The sequence below is a fragment of the Hippocampus comes genome, unplaced genomic scaffold (assembly GCF_001891065.2).
Source record: "Hippocampus comes isolate QL1 unplaced genomic scaffold, H_comes_QL1_v1.1 scaffold100, whole genome shotgun sequence".
NCBI classification, from domain to species: domain Eukaryota; kingdom Metazoa; phylum Chordata; class Actinopteri; order Syngnathiformes; family Syngnathidae; genus Hippocampus; species Hippocampus comes.
In genome coordinates this window covers 1,267,654-1,287,672 of record NW_017805282.1, presented here as the reverse complement: position 1 = coordinate 1,287,672, position 20,019 = coordinate 1,267,654, and the positions used below count along the sequence as shown (strand labels likewise).

At 40.7% G+C, this 20,019-nt stretch overlaps 2 protein-coding genes across 4 annotated transcripts; both read right to left on the bottom strand.

Annotated features, from left to right (window-relative positions):
* Window positions 1-1,263: 1,263 nt before the first annotated feature.
* prkg3 (protein kinase cGMP-dependent 3) lies at window positions 1,264-13,669 on the bottom strand. 2 transcript variants are annotated; one of them, XM_019871433.1, is made up of 23 exons: window positions 13,579-13,669; window positions 12,453-13,497; window positions 10,944-11,033; window positions 10,159-10,221; window positions 9,957-10,083; window positions 8,500-8,666; window positions 8,153-8,266; window positions 7,250-7,355; window positions 7,108-7,171; window positions 6,874-6,951; window positions 6,688-6,776; window positions 5,966-6,031; window positions 5,413-5,460; window positions 5,303-5,344; window positions 5,110-5,221; window positions 4,888-5,024; window positions 4,100-4,189; window positions 3,868-4,009; window positions 3,616-3,779; window positions 2,528-2,644; window positions 2,372-2,434; window positions 1,766-1,841; window positions 1,265-1,658 (listed from the first exon to the last, which is right to left on the bottom strand). In XM_019871433.1, exons 3-23 carry the CDS (start codon window positions 11,029-11,031, stop codon window positions 1,572-1,574), a joined length of 2,040 nt encoding a protein of 679 aa, XP_019726992.1. In that variant the 5' UTR covers window positions 11,032-11,033; window positions 12,453-13,497; window positions 13,579-13,669; the 3' UTR covers window positions 1,265-1,571. The 2 variants fall into 2 exon arrangements, with proteins under 2 accessions (XP_019726991.1, XP_019726992.1); XM_019871432.1 differs by lacking the exons at window positions 12,453-13,497; window positions 13,579-13,669 and having other exon boundaries at window positions 1,264-1,510; window positions 1,542-1,658; window positions 10,944-11,031.
* Window positions 13,670-15,256: 1,587 nt separating this feature from the next.
* On the bottom strand, window positions 15,257-19,279 carry LOC109516697 (phospholipase ABHD3-like). 2 transcript variants are annotated; one of them, XM_019871437.1, is made up of 10 exons: window positions 19,204-19,279; window positions 18,986-19,113; window positions 18,162-18,322; window positions 17,874-18,056; window positions 17,754-17,799; window positions 17,452-17,564; window positions 17,198-17,371; window positions 17,069-17,117; window positions 16,273-16,438; window positions 15,257-15,486 (listed from the first exon to the last, which is right to left on the bottom strand). In XM_019871437.1, the coding sequence occupies exons 2-10, from the start codon at window positions 19,103-19,105 to the stop codon at window positions 15,290-15,292; spliced, it is 1,209 nt and encodes a 402-aa protein (XP_019726996.1). In that variant the 5' UTR covers window positions 19,106-19,113; window positions 19,204-19,279; the 3' UTR covers window positions 15,257-15,289. The 2 variants fall into 2 exon arrangements, with proteins under 2 accessions (XP_019726996.1, XP_019726995.1); XM_019871436.1 differs by having other exon boundaries at window positions 18,986-19,270.
* Window positions 19,280-20,019: the final 740 nt, after the last annotated feature.

Sequence of the window (20,019 nt, the reverse complement as noted above, 5' to 3'; positions counted from 1 at the left end):
CCCAAAGGGTCGGCTTCAACTTTGACCTTTGGCAAATTCTCCGAGTACTGTTTTTTTTTCCGCTGTGATGTGCTGACAAGAGGAGACAAGGATTTGCTCTTTTGTCCCAAGACCAAGTCTGGCAGGTTGACCTTTTGTATTGCCACCACATCGGCCCAACATCATTTTATTCCAAAATTTGAAGGATTGATTCATTTCGTGCGCACCAAGGACCGAAAGGTAAGGAAAATAAATGAAATTACCAAAACAAAAATTCCCCAAACATTTGAAAAACTAAAACTAGGCATTTTCCCCAAAATAAAACCAAGTCGTAGGCTCTAAAATTCAATCACACTCAGTGAATTGACGAACCAAAGGATAAAACAAAATAAAAACTAAAAGTAATTAAAAAAATGAAATAAAATCGAAAGACGACCTTGAATATCCAGCCGTTTTTCCTCTCATTACTTTAAAACATGGTTGCCATAGCGACCACTTCTTCTGATAAGGCAGGCTGTTGTTTTAATTTCACTTTATCTGTGTGTTTGGGTTGAGTGGGGGGAAATGAGGCATTCATGTGTCTATGCTGGGCCACAATAATACAAAAGCCAGCAGTTCCCTTCAGGGATTACAATAAAATATATTTAAATTTGAATTAAACCCCCAAAAATGACCTTTAGATAAAATTAAATTGCATAAATCAATCCAAACATTAAATAAAAATTACATTAAAATTAAATTTCACCCCAAAGAAATTACATCACAAAATGTAATTAAACATCAAAATTACCTTGTAAACATTCATTAAAAAAATATTAAAAATACAAATTAAAACAAAATTTTTATTTGAATTTGAAAGTTGAAAATGAAAGTGGAAAATTCAGATTACAAATTAAAGATTACAGATTAAAATTCCAAATTAAAAAAACTAAAACAAAAAAATTGTCATCAGTACTAAAAGATAAAATTAAAATTAAGAGCAAGATGTCGATTAAAAGCTACATTTAAATTAAACAATTTAAAAAATGACAGGTTTCTTTACGTCAAACACCTTCCTTAGTTATGCGACAGCTATGAAAATACTCTGTACACAAAAGAGGATAACAATACAAAAGAACCCCACACATCGTTCAAGCAGTAAATTAGCATGAGAAGGCAAACTCGCATTCTGCAGGATTGTCTTAGTTTCGTCAGTGCGAATAAAACAGAAACAGAAAAAAAAGGCCAGTGTTAAAGATCGATTGACTAGGGATGTCACGATGCAATTTTCATTTTCCGATTTTGAGAACATGAAAATTCCACACAGGAAGGCCGGGGCCCGGAATCGAACCCATTGTGAGACGGACGTGCTAAGCAATCGATCACAGTGCCACCCTCCCATTTCTGGATTGAGAAGGTTTTGTTCAGCTCCAATGTTTTGAAAGTATGTGGGATATATACATGGAGAGGATCTCAGCTCCTCAGTGCGGCAGTAATATTAATCGCTCTATGTAGTGGATAAAGAATATATGCCTGTGGGTATGTTGTGCTTTTGAGTATTTTTTTTCCCCAGAGTTGTCTCGTGGGGCTGACGTGTGCAGTCTCTTTGCAGGTTAGAAGTCTCGGTCCCAACCTGAGAACTCCTCCTCTGTCTTGGTCTGGTCCTGAGGGAAGCGGTCGAAATTGATGTAGCAAGGGCCCTGAAGGTGACAAAAAAAATTAATAAAAAAGACTTAGAACCGGAAGCATGACACATAAGAGTGCATGTTCTGTTTTTTTTTTCCACACGGATGAGTAAAGAACTCACCTTGCGTATGAGGCGGACAGTGGGCGCATCCAGCTGAGCCATGCGCAGCTTGTGCCAGTTCATGTTACTGAACCACCTGCGGGCAAAAAGACATTAGCCTTGACGTGTGCATGAACTTTCACGTCAAACATGGAGACTCAAGTATTTTTCTGCATTATGTGTTCGTATTAACGTAAGCAAAAGCGATGTGTTTTTTTTTCAAACATAACATGAACTGTATTTTCCGCACTATAAGGTGCAACCTAAAAGCATTCCATTTTCTCAAAAGCGGACAGTGCGCCTTATAATCCGATCATTTTCATGTCTGTGTTTGTGACCAATTTTTATTGTTACGGGTGCAGTGGTGGTGGAGGCTCCATAGAAATAAAGCTGTAATTGTATTGTATTGAATTCCCTTTAGCGTAGCTCCATCTAGTGGATGCAGAGTGCAACAGCAGCCACTATTGTAGCTTCTATTCTATGCGCCTTATACTCCAAAGCGCCTTTTTGTGCGGAAAATAATTCTCTTGGCGTGATTTTTATTTTGACAGCAAACTCGAACATGGAATAATTGCTCTTATGTTAAAAAACATGACGACTACATGACAGATTTCTTTGCGTGGTGACCTGTGATGTCGGACATCTTTGATGCCATTCTTTGTATTTCCCAACCTCTGACCAGGCCGTGGTCTGCAACAACAATAACAACATCAACGCATAAATAAATAATAGCAGACATTTTTTTTTTTTAATTTAACACTCCCTGGAGCGCGTCGGTCTGACCTGCACAGTTTACTGATGATGGACTTGGCCGCCTCGCTTAGGTAGGGAGGATACTTCAGAACGCCGTCTAGGATCTTGGCATAAATCTTCTGAGGCTCCGAGCTCGAAAAGGGAGGACTTGATGGTTCCCGTGAAGAAAACATGCAAGGAGAAAGAGACTAACGCAGACGGCATACGAGTGGAGAGAACAAACCTACAGCTGCAGATGAAAAGAGAAAAATCATATTTCCTTGCTGCCATCTTCTGGCGGCGGCGACGTTGCTCATCCTTTCATTTTTTTTTTTTTTTTGCGACGCAGACTGCTAACAGGAGTCACCTCGATTTTGTACAGTTTGTGCTGTCGTATAATAAATGTAAAATAATAAATACTTTTTTAAAACGATCTGAAACGAACATGATAAATAACATTTGAATCAATAGAACACAGTGCTTACTCGATCGAGAATGTGGTTTGGTTACATGAGTAAAAGTTGAAAAATAAAAATAAAATGTTATTATGATGTATTTGTGTACATAAACATGGTTTCATTTTTTAATCGAGCTTTGTATTGTGCAAAATGTTTTAAAATAATCTTTTTGTTGAATTTTTATGATGCAACACTTAGCATGGTGTTTTTTTTTTAATCTTGCACACAGGTATAAGACCATTGAAAAAATTAAAAAAAAAAAAAACTAATTCTAAAAATAATTAAAACTGTTTTTTTTTAAAAATCTCCCTGCCGTGAAAACTAATTAAAACTAACAAAATTTCAAAAGCAAAAATGAAAAATAACTCCCAAATTGTGCTTGGGCTAAATCGCTAAAAAGTGTTTCTTTAAAGCCATCTGGTGGAATCTTGATGTTTTAATCACTTATGTTTTTTGTTTTTTTTTTGGTAATGTTTTAAAATTTTTTTTTTTTTTAATACAGCTTCTATCTAGTGTAGTCGCCTATGTAACATGGGTTCATGAATGTGTATATGCTCGAAGCATGGTGCTCTCCGTTTTAAGTGTGCTTTTGCTGCCATCTTGTGTCATCTACATGGAACTACAAAACCAAGCCTTTAGTTGGAGGAATCCGTTTTTTGATACTTTTTTTCCCCACTGTACCTTCCGACCAGTAGCTCGTAGATAAGGATGCCCAGTGACCAGAAGTCAACAGCAAAGTCGTGTCCCTGGTTCTTGATGATCTCGGGGGCCATGTATTCAGGAGTACCAACAAAGGAGTACGTCTTCTCCCCGCGCACTAACTCTCTGGCAAAACCAAAGTCCACCTGCGTGGGATGAATAAAATCGATGTGATAAATATAACATGAAAGTGAGCAGAAATTGATGGCATGTTGTCGGTGGAACAGAACCGACCAGTTTGACGTAGCCGCGCACGTCCAACATGAGGTTCTCGGGCTTGAGGTCTCGGTACATGATGCTCTTTTTGTGGAGGTAAGCGTAGGCCTCCACCACGCACGCCGTGCAGAAAACGGCAATCTGCTCGTCAAAACGCCCTCTGACCAGCAGATACAGATTGCGGGGGTTTGGTTACTGGAGCATCAACACGTACAGCATATGATTGATTGTGTTTTTTTTTCCCCCTCACACTTCTTTGAGTTTGGTCCAGATTTCGCCGCCACCGCAGAACTCCATCACCATGTAAATGTAACGAGTGTCTTTGAAGGCAGCGTGTAGTCTGCAAAAAAAAAACAAACAATAAAATTTGAACACACCACACTTCATTTTTAAAGTCGCCGTAACATGAAAATACATTTCTTGTAAATTCGACACATGAGAGAAATTCACAACCTTTTCGAAGTTATTTTGATTTTTTTTAAATCACCAGATGTGTCATATGATGCTTCCAAATCATGAGAACTAACCCAAAACCTTGTTCTTCAGCCTTCTCTCAGTGATGTGCACACACTCATGGCTGACAACGAAGCGCTCTAAAGCAACCATGCCAGCCAGAAGCCTGAGTTTACATGCTGGCTGCCAAATTGGATTTTAATTTTTCTCTCCCTTCCCTTCCTGGCGCTTTCACCTTTCCTCACAGCCGTATGCATGCACTCATGGCCAACAACGAGGTGCTCTAAGGAGCTACACCAAACCGGAGCCCTGGTGAAGTCTGTGAAATCACACCCCCACCCTTTTCTTGTCTTGGTGCTTCTGCCTTTCTCACCGTGACCTGTACGCACTCGGGGTCATCAACGAGGCGCTCTAAAGTGACCATGCCAGTGGACTATCCAAAAGCACGATACAGGGAGAGCTAGCCAGCTAGCTAAATGCAAAAAAGTTTCATCTCCAGATTGGACTACTTCCCTCAGTAGTTCTCAGGCCTTTCACATGTATAGCAACTATCTCTGTTTCTATAATCACCTGACTTGACTTTACCTGACAATGAAGTCGCACTGGATGGCCTTGAGGATCTTCTTTTCAAACAACATGTGCTCCTCCTGTCTCTTGGCAACAATGTGCTTCTTACTCACTCGCTTCACAGCGTAATACTTTCCGTGGTTCAACGTGGTCATCTTCAGAAACAAAGAAAAAAGACAAAGCTTCAGTTCTGGCGATATAATCCCAATCCAGCATCTGTAGCAAGGCCAGGCAAGGTACCAGTTCGACGCGGCCGAACCCTCCGACTCCGAGGGTGACTGGGTCCCCTTGGTAGCGGCCCTCCTGGTACAACACGGGGACCAGGTCCTTAAATCTCAGAGTGGCCTTGGGGCTATCGTAGACAAAGAATTGCATATGATTCACCCTTTCAGGGACAGTGGTTTGTTAGCCAAAAAACGACCTTGCCTCTCACCTGGACTTTTCTGGAGCCTGTGCCTCCTGCAGCATCTTGGAGCTGATGACGAAGACAGGTGTGAACGACATCATTTTTCACAATACGGACGATAAAGAAGCAAAACATACTCATCAAACAGCTCCAAGTGCTCGACTGGGATTGTCTCCTCAAACACCCTTGAAAGAGAGGATTCAGAAATAAGCAAATGAGATGCAAAATAAATGAGATGGACAAAAAAGTATTTGGACATAATTAGTACGTCGCGGTAATGGCGACGCAGCGGTGCCTTGAGATATGAGGTCAGAACACTCAAATCAACTTTCCCCGTTTCAACTCCCGTATGAGCTCATCAGTGCGGCACCAATACCGGTCGTTCTACGCACGCAGAGGATTAAGAGTATATGACTGAGTACGGTTTTGTTGTCTGTCTGCGTTAAATCAGTTGCCAAAAGAAGCGCAACATGGATGCCAATTAGCATTAAGCTAGCAAGGCCTTCCTTTAGGCAGTTGTTGGGCTGTTTTAAATGCACGAGGTGTAATTCTCCCTGTTTAGCTTGATGGATATTCACAAGTCGGAGCACTTGTATCTCAAGGCACCTCTGGATTACAATAATTAAAGTGAACTCTCATATATCGCGGGGGATATGTTCCGGGCCCACATTATTTCTCATCTGGACTTACTCTTTGTCGATAGAGAAGCAAGTCACGGGGCCGTCAGCAGTGCAGGTGGCCGTTCTTAACACTTCACTGCAGTACACACACAAAAAAAAAGAGGAGAGATTCAATCGTTATGGTACTCAGAATCCACTTGTGCCACATGGAAAATATAAACAAGAACTGCAGCGCAGGTCACTGTCTCCGTTTCCATGACAATGTTAACATGCGCCTTTTATTTCAGCTTTGTCAACACACTCAAAACAGCAAACTATGAGTGGAATAGTTGTGAACGACACATATTCAACAAATTCAAATAAAGTTCTTCCTGTTTTGTTTTTTTAAACGTACCAGTTCTATTGGAAACATCCCGTTTTATTTTTGTCCAAAAATGCAACTCAAACTTTCACCCTGTCACCTGACAACATGATAAGCTGTCCACTGAAGTGGCCGCTGTGCCTGAAAGGGGTTAAAGTGTTTTAAAATGATGGCATCCGTTACATGTGGTGCCTTTTGGAATATTTGGCGAAGGAGAGCGATGTAGGGCATACATAAAATGCGCTACAAAATCCCTGCTATTGTCTAAATGATCAAAATCGACATCATACGGTTTTAGCTGGAGACACCTTCTGATCTATTTGCGTTTCTGTGTGTGTGTGTGTGTGTGTTTAGAGAGAGAGGGAGAGAGAACAGAAGAGTGAATGGTGCACACCACTGTCCTTGGGCGTGTAAGACGTCGCTATGGTTACCGTATGAGGGCCTGTTCCCCAAAATGCTCGCCCTTCCCCATCCGTCGAATCTGCTTCTGAAACCCGTTGACGCTTTTTGTCACCAGTACCTGATGGGAGGGAAAACACACAGCGTCAACATATATTCTGCATAGAGCACAAATATACAGTATAATAAATTCATAATAATAATAATAATAATAATACCTCTCCTTTAAGGATAATATAGAACGTGTTTGCTTCCGCTCCCTCTCGGACAATGACGTCTTTGTTCTGGTACTTCACCTAACAACGGGATAAGATAAGATATCCTTTATTTGTCCCACACTGGGGATGGTGACAAAGCAAAATTGTGTCATATGAAAATCTCGAAAAAACAAAAAAAAAAACAAAACAAAACAAACAAAAAAAATTCAGGTGTCAAAAACAAAAGGGCTGCACCTCCTCCATGGAGTCAATGATTTTGGATAACTGGACATCATTCAGGTCCTTCAGAGTCCGAGACCTTAAAAAATAAAAATAAAATTGTGAACTCAGCACTGGATCAGATACTGAATTTGAGGGGGAACTACGGTGGACGCACGTCTTCAAGAAGCCCAGGAGCTCCTCTCGTTTCTTCTTGGATTTGTTGGTGATGATGGTCCTGTAGGTCTGTCTCTCCATGCACCACAGACGCACCTCCGTCTTTGCTGCATGCAAAAAAAACCCAAAAAAAACTAAACATAAAAAAATAAGAATATTCTTTCCCGCCCCCATCTTCAAAATAGTCTTTTGAGGTCTCCTGGGTCTGAATCTTGTTGCTTTTATTCATGGACATGTCGTGCCGTATTGATTTACGAAAGCAAAAAAAAAAAAAAAAAGAAAAGACGCGAGCTGAATAAAGATGAAAGCCAAAGGTGTGAACGCTAAATAATTTACCATCCTGTCCGCTGTGTGATTCAAGTTCGTGGCCACAACATTAGGTAGACCTTATTTCACACACTCTCTCAACTCTGGCAAATATCTCAAATACGCCGAAAGCCACACCGAAATACTTTTTTTTTTTTTTCACAAGACAAATTGCACTCAATAATATATGAAAAAAAAAACGGGACCATTTCGCTCTCCTGCCAACATAGCTGCACAAAAACACAACCATATCAAAAAAAGTTTTGCTTTAATTTTTCCTCTGCGGTGTTTATCATCAGTTGATAAAGCAACATGTGGCGCAATAGCGCCGCCAAGTGGTGCTCTCCTTCTACTGCAAGGAAACTAACGTGAATTTATGTCAAGTGGATAGTGTCAAGTTGGCTGGCGCCATCTAGCGGTTGAGGGTGTGAAGCGCGTTTGTATCTCAATTTTTTTTTTTTTTTTGCCATTATCTCAAGAAAGGGGTGGGGGGGGGGGGCTTGTAAGTCAAGTCGCTCGTATCTCACAGCAGCGTGTGGGGCTATTTGCCGAAGCGATTCGCCTCCCGACGTGGCGTGTGGCGGATGTCGACGCTAACCTTTAACCGTGGCCGTTCGTTTGCAGTTGTACAGGATCGCCAACTCTCCGAAGACATCGCCGATGCTCAGGGTTCGGAGGTCGCGGCCCGCTTGGGTGACGAGGAGCTCGCCGGCTATCAGGAGAAACAAAACCCTTGTAATCGGTAAGATTGTTCGCCATCTTGGAAAGCGCAAACGCCTCACCATAAGTGGCCGCCGGTTAATACCTGTAAATTGTTATGTTATTATAATGTGACAACGGCAATGAACGATTATTTTACGAACGGATTGATCCGTCGATTGCTGCCCACTGTAATTCTCAATTTGATAACGCATTGGTTATCGATGAATCGTTGCGCACTCACACCTGCCACGATGTACATGCTGTCCCCTTCGGATCCTTCCTTGATGACCTCACCGCCGCGGCTGACGTTGGACGTTTCCAGGAGGTCCACCATCATGGCGATTTGCTCGTCGTCCAGCCGGCTCAGGAAGTCGTTCTTCTGGATGGCTTTCACGATGAGGTTAGTCTCGCTAGACATCCACACACACACACACACACACACACACACACACACACACACACACACACGCACAAGAGCAACATTACTGTTTGAGTAGTAGCAGTAGCAGAATGCTTCTCTTCCACTAGATGGCAGTTGTCTGTTGCCAAGTCACACCACAGAAGAACGTTGTCAACTTGTGAGTCAACTGAGATACCGTATTGGCCCAAATATAAAACGGTGTTTTTTGCATTGAAATAAGACTGAAAACGTGTGGTCGTCTTATATTCAGGGTCTAGACGTTATACAGATTCGCGACGCTAGATGGCGCCAGATATCATTGCAGCGAATGCTGAAGTTGACTCCCCAGGCCAAAGCGAACCCTTGTCACGAAGAATAGAAATAAAAATAGCGGTAGGATGAAGAAGAAAAATAAAAAATAGCGGTAAGAAAGAAAAGAGAAGAAAATAATAGAAGAGATAACAGAAAATGGAGAAACGTAGCGACAATCTGGAGAAAAGTGGGTCGAAGATCAGCCAGGTTAACTGGCAGCTGAGGAGAAGTTATGATGTCATTTACATTTCAAAAATCAGAAGCCATTCATTTACGAATGTGATTGCATTTTAGTTTACAACCCATGTGCTGCAGTCGATGTAAATAAGTTTATATAACGCAACATACAATTTTACAAAAATTGTAAAAGTATTATTCCTGAATATTTATTTTACTTTCAACCACTCGACATGTTCAGTGGCATCAGTGCTATACATACACATATAGTTCTTATTTTTTTCTTTGTATTTTTGCCCTCTATGGACAATAAAAGCGGTATTGTGCTATGACCAAAACATAAATATAAATCTAGGAATATTTCATATCACACAATTTTTATGCTTTGTCTTTGATTTCAAGATGACAATACGCAAAAATCTACAAAAATTGTAGAAATTGTAACACATGGGTTACATGTTCAGATATTAAGATTTGAATGAGGCAAAATAACATGCTTTTTCTCTCAAATATATTGTTATAATCATTTGTTTCAGATGTATTGTAATTATTTTCTGTATAAAAATTAAGTTGGTGTTCAAAAAGTCTTTTTTCAAACTTGAGTCTTGAAAAAGAAGGGGTCGTCTTATAATCAGGGCTGTCTTATATTCGGGCCAAGACGGTAGGTTTTTATTTTGGCATTCACATTTTTTTTTGTGACCTGATTTTTGTTTTTATGTCAAAAGGGATGCTTTGGTTCCATAAAAGTTAGGAAACACTAAATATCTGACTGGAATGGCATAACATGGCATCGAGTGGATTGAAGGCTGACCTGTCGGTTTTCTTGACTCTGGACTTCCTGATATCGAGCGTCTCCGGGATGGGTTCCGGCGCGATGACGGCAGCGCGACTTTTCCTGAACTCGGGTTCGATCTCAGCGCCACTCGAAGGTGGAAACTCTGGAAATCAATTCGTGAGAGTTAGCGGCCAGCTTGTCAGTTTCGGAGCCCATCAAGCGGGTGAAGAGCGCTTACCGAGGTCGTGGTATTGAGCGTGCAGCTCCTGAAGGAGTTTCTCTTTCTCTTGCAGACGTTGCTCTAAGAGGACAAGAAGAAGAAAAAAAAAGAAAAAAAAGAAATTCATGACTGAATAAATTAAGAAATGTTCAAAAAATGACAATGTAATACATTAAAAGTGTAAAATTTACAAAACAATTACTTCAAAAAGCTGCAAAAAAATTAATACAACAAAAGATTGCGTATTTGTTTTAAATGGCAAAATAGTGACAAATTTAGAAGTAAAATCATCTAACCTTTAAAAGTGTAACCATGACAAAAATGTTCAAGTTAGAAAACAACAACAAAATAATGATGAATGAATCTTTTTTAAAAGTACAAACTAAAAATAGGAAAATACACATAATAAAAGGTTCCTAAAATTTGAAAATTTGAATCTCAATTTTAAAAAAAAACAAAAGAATAAACAAATTAAAGAATTTCAAAATCAAAAGATCTTAAATATTTAAAAATTCCAAATTGGAAATGTTGAATTTTTTTTCAGCTACATTTTTGAAATCTACATTTTTGAAAATCGAACCAAATTTCAATGAAAATGTTACCAAATGATAAAAAAAAAAAGAAAAAAAGAAAAAAAGATTAGAAGATGACGACAAAAGAAGTATATGACTGTGAACAAAAAAAAAAAATGTAGAAAAAGCATATATGTAGACATAAAGTGGGATGAGGAGAAAAATCAATCCATCGACAAAAACAAGTGCGTCACAAATTGCTTTTAAATGTGCTGGCTGCATTGTACAGACCCAAGTCTTTATTTTGCCTCTGCAGCTCCTTGTTGATGACACATTGCTTCTCCAGCTGCTGCCTCAGCTCCTCCACTTGCTTCTCCATCCCTGCACGCACGGCGAGCGCAACAATGACAAGCCCATCGGCTCAACTCAACCCCCTGCATGCCCTGCGCTCTGTCGTCAGCGCCCAGCGTGAGCCCCCCCTCCCCCCCCGCTGAATAATGCACACTTGCCACGGGGGGTCAACGGGTGGGGGGCCATGGGAACGCTGCCACACATCCTGCCCGCGTCGGCTAATGAGCTACTCTTTGTTTCCTGCAGTTTGAGGAGGCGCAATTTCCGACACCGCGCAAATAACATCAGACAGTTCGGGAAAGTTGGGTAAACTGTTTGCATTAGCTTGACAGCGGCGGTGGCGGCGGCGTCATTCCGTCGGCTACGAGCGCCACACCCTCTGGAAGTTCAACATCTGTCATAAGGCGTGCTGTTAAAAATCCCAGGAAGGGAATAAAGGGCCGGCGGGGCAGAAAAAGTTGCTTTTTCAAGAAGCGAGAAGAAGACAGAGGCACAAAAGCAAGACATTGATAGACACGTTGATTGTGTTGACTTTTGAAAAACGCACACCTAGAAGTCAAGCTGACCCCACGGTGTTTTATTGCTGGCACTGGTACGCGCACAGGCGCACACACACATTCGTATACACACTCACACGTGGCTGAAAATGTGCACAATTTGGAAATGAAATCATTTCGGCTTTGAAAATGCCCGAATGGACTTAAAAGAAGCCTTTTTTTTTTTTAAATCATATTTGGCCACCTAACAGGAATGAGCTGCATTTATGTCATATTTTACGTCAAACTGCAAAATATGAGGTAAAATTACAAGCAAACTTTTTTCTGCTGGTATTATTTTTATGTCATTTTTTATTAAATGCATTATTTTAATTACATACACTCCTGTCTATACACATGGGTATACAAAAGACATTAGTGCAAAGTTGGAAAAGTAGAAAAACAATCAGCGTACAAAATATATATATATATATTTTTTTTTTTAACTTTATGTATTTCATATTTTTTGGGGTCAAACTGATGTCTTGTCATGAAAGTTAAAAAAAAATGGAAAGAAACTGATATTGTTGTATTTGAATTTTAATGCTGTTTTTTTTTCCAAATATTTTATTTTTGATAACTAAAAGTAGACATCAGTCAAGTAAGAATTTTTTTACAATTTGAATGAAAAGTATTCTGCTAGCCTCATTTTGGTCGTTTTCTCCTTTCTATACAGTATTTGCTATTATTGCATTTAAATGTTGGTTTCTTGCATTTGCATTATTTTATCTTTGCTGACTAAACATTTGCACAAAAATATGACCCATTATATATTTTTTGAATGAGGAAGAAACAATTTATCGTCAGTATATGATTTTTTTTTCCTTTTTTTTTTTTAATGACTAGGAAGCAGCATGAGGGTTGAACCTGGTGGCCATTTGTGTGCATGTTGGAGAAGGAAGCGGCCACTCACCTGCAGGCTTGTACAGGAGGTCAGCAGACAGGACGAGGGCCTCACGTAGGCTGCATATGGGTTAGTATCCCCAAATATTCTCAACTTTGCACGCTCTTGACTTCCCTTCTTTAGTATCCGACTCTTTCGCAGTCCTTTTTTTCTTTTTTGCCTTGCTGCCTGGCTGTCAATTTCAGCAGCTCCTCAGGCATTGAATCATTTACCGTCACCTGACGCTCCTCCTCTCTCTCCAGGTGGGGGAAACACTAAGAGGAGGAGGGAGGGGGGGAGGGAAGAAGCAGAAGATGTCTATGAAAATGGATGCAGGAGGTGTTAACAAAAGCAACATCAAGTGCAGTCAATGAGGGCTGCAGTTATCGAATATTGGTAGAATCGATTAATGTACCGATGACCTTATCGGATGAAATGGGATTTTGAATTACTTAACAAAATGTGCATTCAATCCAAATTGGGTTGCCAACCTCTTCTTCCAAGAAAAAAAAAAAAAGTGTGACTTTGGGTGTTTAAAAGGCGGGCCCTGGGCTGGTGAGTGACGTGGGAGTCGACGAATGAAAGTGTAATTAGCAGTCGTGAGCTCAGCTCAAATTGGCTTTGAAGCCATTGAATTAACAATGCTGAAAAGGCATTCAGGAAAGCAGAATTACAAAAAGAGAATATTACTTTTTCCGACACTAAATACCCACTTGAACGCAACACTGACTACTTCTACTCAATTACTCTAATAGATTTTTTGTTTTTTTTGTTTTTAATACCAAGAGTCATTTCCTTTCCAGGCGGCACGGCGGCACACGTATCTAAATGAGGCTAAAGGGTTAGCGTTGTGACAAAGGGCGTGGGCGTTTTATCGGCGCTTCGGGTTAATTATTGATTGGTCGCCGTGGTTAATCAGCGACACCGCTGACCCTCAAGCACAGATTAAAGGCCTTCCAGGGGGGAAGGGTTGGGATTTAACATTCAGGGGTGATATGGTGTGTGTGTGTGTGTGTGTGTGTGTGTGTGTGTGTGTGTGTGTGTGTGTGTGTGTGTGTGTGTGTGTGTGTGATACCTTGATGTAGAAAACCAGCATATCGCATCGCACCTTCTGGATTTCTTCATGCCATGCACACTCAAGATGTAATTGCGCTACCTGATGGGGAAGCTGGGAAATTACCATTTGATCAAACCAAACGATTAGTTTTACATTTGTGATTGTATTTATTTGTATTGTTATCTAGACATAAGGACTTATTATTATCGAAAAAAAAACTAATTTATTAAAATGCAATTTGTATTTTTACTATTTCTACACATTTTTAATGCTATACATGGTAATATATTGGTTGGATTGCCAATTATGACTCAAAAAATACTTTAAATGACTTCATCAGATACAGTACAGATCCATTAATTGGAATGTTTCTACCTGTTCTACATGCTGGCGATGTTGGGAAACAACATTTTGATCGGTCATTCAATTCAGTGGTCCCCAACTATCGGTCCGCGGACCAGTAGCGGTCCGCGGCCTGTTTGGGACCGGGCAGCACACAGACAGACCTGCGAGATGTGAGCAAATTTGCTTCATCAGAAGTGGGGGGAAACTACTCGCGCCAATCCGAGTCCTCCTTCTAACCTTGGTTTACTAGTTGAAATAAACAGAATCCGCCAATAAATGAAAGAAGCAGCAATAAACAAAAAGGAATCGTAAGAAATAGACGTACATCGAAACGCGCAGTTGATGGGCAGCCATGATTTCCGAAGATGAAGCACTTTTGACAAGAGAAGTTCCTCCCCTCGCGGTTTCTCCAGAGCGACGTGGAGGAGGAAGTTGTTGTGCGTGTTTTATCGTCAAAAACCAGACAATAAAAGAAACCTGTTGATTCATTTGAACAAGTAGCTAAAATGCGAGCGTAGTTGGAACAGCCTGCCCACGTAAACGTTAGTAGTTTAGCCGCTAATAAGTAGCTAGCAGCCACCGTATGAAAGCAACGATCAATTGTGTCACCTTTTCATCAGTCCCATTTGCAAGTAGCAATCATGCTAACGTCGTATGTAGGATCGTAATTTTAAAATGATTATATACATTATAAGGCGTATTTATTTTTCCTAATTGGTCCATTTGTTAATAGTTCAATGTGTTCTTTTATTTTACGTTTGTTGTGCGGTAGAATAAAAGGAATAAACGTGAATAAAATGTTGAATTACTCTATATTGTTGTTGTCATTACCAATGCTTTCAAAGTGGCAATGTAAAAGCAATGAAAAAGAAATGGTTGCCGGTCCGTGAACAGTATGTACTTGTCTCAACCCGTCCATGACAGACACACAAAAATAAAAAAAGGTTGGTTGAACCCATTGATTGAACCCTCTGCCAGTGTCATAAATGGGAACTCCGTGGTTGCCATGACAACCCCACATCTGTGATGTGGTGGTGCACTAGCCAGGAAGCACCACTCATGTTAAGTCATATGAGTCTTGACTTGTCGAATCACAGGTGCGACGTCGAACAAAGAAACCAAACAAAAGTCAACCAGTCTTTAAAGAGCAGCCATTTTGAAGTAGCTGATGTTTAATTTAGGTGATTAACTTGAGTGGCTCACAGGAAAACACAAATGAAAAAAAAAAAAAGAATATTTAAAAGTCTTTTTTTTCTTTGCATGATATTTGCAAGTGGGACGGTGTCATGATTTCATTCAACTTGATTAACAGCCAAAGTTCTAAATGGAGACAGCGAGCATATGAGGTAGACGTGGTTCATCCTACATTGTGTTTGTTCTGAGCCCCCTCCTCCTCCACCCTCTTCAAAAAAGAAAAATTGTGGCGTGGTCGTTTTTTTTTTTTTTGTGTGCTACAAGTGTACATTCAGCTGCACGCCAGGCCACAGGCTTGGCGGACATCCTGCGGGTGTTCCAAGACGGCTCGGACGAACTGGCTGAAGACACGCTCCATGTAGCCGGCGGCGCGCGGGAACAAACCTTCCAAGAAGGCGATGTGCCCACCGTGGGACGTCACCACAAGCGCCACGTTGGGTAGGTCTTTGGCTACACTCAACGGAAAAGCTGTGACATACACAGACATGCTTATGTCAACCATATTCAACCCCAATTTAGTGCACAATTAACCAACTTTTAATCATAATTACGATTTTGGCTGCAACGATTTAATTAAACCCACTTGTCGACAATATTGACATTTAAAATGCTTGCTCTACCGCTTATCTAATGAAGCGCTTTCTCAACTAGTAGTCAACCTACCACCAGGGGGCGAACGCATAGTTAAGTCTTCCTTTAAATCGCCTTAAATAGCAAGCAAGTTGAATCAAGGCGAGAGAAGAAAGTTCAACAAAAAAATTGGAAAGGAGGAGCTCGTGTTTTGAATGGGATCAATGTTCGTTGACTGGGCTTCATCATGATAGCATTCTGTAATTGATAGTCCCTTGATATATACCGTCTGGGGGGCTAAGCTTGAAATACTTCCTGTTTTCACTCTTCTTCTATTACATTTACTGTGTTAGATACCACCTTGTGGCCGACGGTGAAATTACACACAACAAACGGGGCACAACAAGGGAGGGTTGTAATTTACCCCAAAAATAAATAAATAAATAAAATTGAAAAAAAGGAAAATAGCAGGAACTCAAATCCAGACCGCAGCGATGAAAGGGCGTTCACTATACACGTTACAAAAAGCGGTGCAATAAAAAATATTTATGCTATATTAAGCAGACAGAATAACTGCGATTCAAAATCATGATTACAATACTGCTCAAAACAATCGTACTTAGCCCTACTATAAAAGTATCCCTCGTATACAGAACACGTGGCAGAAATATTTGTGTAACTGACCGCATTGCGGGGAAAAGGGGTCGTCGGCAGCGTTGAGGCACAGAACGGGCACGGCGATACTCTGGAGCTTCCAGTCGGGGCTGGCGTGGCGGTAGTACTCCGTGCACGACTCGTAGCCAAACAGCGGCGCCGTGAAGCGCTCGTCAAATTCACGGATGCTGCGTGCCTAACGCAAAAATATGACAGTTGGGGAAGTTTTTGGCATATTCTTACACTTTTTTTGCTCACACTCACAATTAATTTATTTCCCGATGGTCGCAGCTTTATTCGCGTCTAGATTTGCCTTTTATTCTTGAAATATTTTCATTTTCTTCCCTTTAAAACTGAATCATGACTTTCTTTGTGACCTAATTCTCGTAAAATGCCAACTTTTTTCCTTGTTAAAATTCAAATTACCGTTCTCATGCTGTTCCAACATAATTTTTTTCTTGTAATTTTTGACGTTTTTTTCTCATACGTATATAATTCAAATGTATCCTGAAAATAAATAATAAATAAAATATTAAAAAAATAAAACTATTTTCATATTGAATTTTGTTTTGTTTTTTTAAACAAAATTACACATTTTCTCTTTTAAAAATTTTGACTATCATCTTTCAATTTAACGCTTACAAAATTGTGACACATCTTGAAAATTTCAATACATTGCTACTATTCATCTTGAAATATTCCCTCTCTCTTATTTACGCTATTTTCTTAAAGTGAAATTGATTTTCGATTCAATCTCATTCTCAAAAAATGATGACTTTCTTACCCTACTCCAGCTACATAACTAAACACTCTTTCTACTGCGCACCTTGAGGACGTGGTCGATGTCCACCACTTTGTCCAGCATCTTCCTGTGCCTGCAACATACACATACACATGAAAAACCTTCCCTTTTTTCCAAAACGGAACTTAAAACTTGAATAAAACTCGAAGTGACCTGAGCACGGCGCGACACAGTCCTCTCGTGAGGTGTGTGTTGAAGAGCAGCCAGTTGAGCGCTTCCTCCATGCTTTGCGCCGACTTAAGCGCATCCCAGGGTACAGAGACTGTCAGGCCCGCCACCAAACCCGACTCGGCGCCTTTCCGGCCGAGGTAGTTCAGCAGTAACATGCTGCAACGGGTACAAAACGAGGCTTGATTGCTTGCTACATAAGCGATTGAGGGAAAAGATGATTTTGGGTGCTCACTTACCCTCCTAAAGAGAAACCCACGGCAAAAACTGGGGCTTGTGGGTAGAGGCTTTTCACATGTTGGACCACCAGCTCCAGATCGGACGTGTTGGCGGCACAGAAAGTGAGCGGTGTCTGAAAGTTGCACAGAGACACCAAAACGTGAATTAATTATGATTCAGTTACTGGTTTGGTACGTGTCATAGCAGAACATAAGCAAAAATTCCAAAGTAAACGTTTTTTAAAATTTTTTTTTTTTTATTCAACTCGAATATTTTTAGTCTAACACTCGCAAGTCCAGGTAATAATTTATGGAGGACTTACAAGTAACTCCTCCCCGCCGAAGCCTCTGTTGTTGAAGACCACACATCTAGAAGAGCAACATATTTGCATGACTCAACTCTTGCCGGCAAGATATAAACGGCGCAGCGGTTGTTTGGCAACCTGTAGCCGTGGGCTGCGGCCTGCGTGACGGCGTGCAGCACGTAAGACTGCGAGCTGTTGCCAGTCAAGCCCGGCAGGATGAGGACGGTGGGCCGCGTGGACGCTCGCCGATAGGCGGCGCTGCTGTCGTTGTCCTCCCAGTCCAGCGAGATCTGACCGCCATCGGCCGTGCGGATACGCTCGCTGTCGGACACATTTCGGGGAGGTCGGTTATTTCATTTAAAAAGGTTTGAAAAATAAAAATCACGCGCATGAGTGCGATGTGATGATTTGAGGATTGAGCCTGACTTGCGATAAGCGACGTGCGGTCTGGACTTGATGAGGAAACATAGTACGGTTTGAAGACGGCCTCCCCAGCACCACGGGGTCGGGCTGAAGGTCTCGGTCACCGCGGGACAGTGCTCCTCGAGGAAGTCACGGAAGTTCTTGCCGCACACCAGCAATGGCCTCTGGTGGGAGTAGCACAGGAAGAACTGAAATTGCGAGTCGCAATTAACAATGAAGCATGCTAATAATTATATCATAATTATTTTTGGTTGATGGACAGCTCAGCCCATTTGGACTTTGTTCATAACCAGAATGACAGCTTTTCAGGTGCTACGTTTGCTGTGGTAAGGTAGGCTACTGAAGTCTTCAGAGCTTTCAGCCATTAAGGAGAAAATATTAGACGACGATGGGGTTATTATGAATCAATCCCGTAATGAATGACATTATTTTTCATAAGTTTGGTTTGAATAAATACGCCCGTTCGTCAGTGAATATAAAATGTGTGGAATTGCTCATTTTAACTTGGATCACCTACCGGGAATGATCTAATTAAATTAATTAATTCCTATAAATCAATAGAAAGTAAATCATATATTATAACAAACCAATTTGGAGCGAAATGTCTAAATGAATGCATACAATATCTGATTTACTTAATAATGTAAGTGCACCGCAAAATTAAAATACATTTTGTAAAAACGTTTAATTATTATTCCGTTACTGAAATTCGCGTAGAAACAGAGAAGGCTCCCGATGTTGTGATTTCTACACTAATGAATAACTCCAACAAAATTAATAATAACAAGAAATGAATTCATTGGAAAATCTTGACTGGGGCGCCTCACCTGACTCTTGCGGCCCCACAGGTAGCAGAGGGCGGCCGTGAGGGAGCAAAGCAGTACGGTGTCAACCCTGGAGACCAACTCCCAATGGACCGTCCACAGGTCCAACAGCGCCAATAGCATGACGGCGACTTCAATATGAAGCAGTTGAATAAACAAAGAAACCAGCGTTCGACATTAATGAGCGATTAAGCGACACATGAGAATTCAAATCAGATTACCCAGTTTGTCCCGTTAGACGCTGACAATGGCACCCGCCCTCCGCTTGACTAACGGAATGAGCCACTTCCGGGTTGCTTGTCAACTCACATTACGTCATTAATGTATAAAGGCTATACTGTGTATTTCATTTTTAATCACTATTATGATTATTATTATTATTGAGGCTGCGGAAAGACGTTATGGGTTTTCTACATGCTAGATCCTATGAATTAAATAGAATCTAATAAAAAAGTCTTATGTTCAAACAGGAAGTACCGCCATAATGTCACTATGCTTATCGACTACAAACATGGCCACAAAACTACGCATGCGCAGACGCCTAATATAGGTTTTGAAGTGTTGTGCGTGTGTGTGTAAACAAAATGTTCTGTAACAAATACAAAATGAACTACCGGTACATTTTAACAACGTATTATACAGTAATGATATTGTGACTGAAAAGGCTGCAATACTGTTTTATTTAGAGATCTTCCACGAATTGTCATGAATATCCACCTGGCGTACTTGTGAATTGTTGTTCAACTCCTCCCATGAATCTGAATGGTAGTAAAAAAACATTTCAAAATTTTGAATTTGTTTTCTCAAATTCAAGTCTGTTTTATGCTGTTTGATTAAGGCAAAGGTTTTTGTTTTTTCTTGAAATCGCATTGCTAGACAAAAGGGTGTTTTCGTTTACCTGGCAGTCAGCGCTCTTCCCATTCCGAGAACGAAACAAGCCCTGCTCCATGGACTTGTCATTTTTACATGTATCACAGTAGGCGAGTCACATGCCGATTTAATGAATACGTTGTCATACGCAACTATTTCTCTCTCTA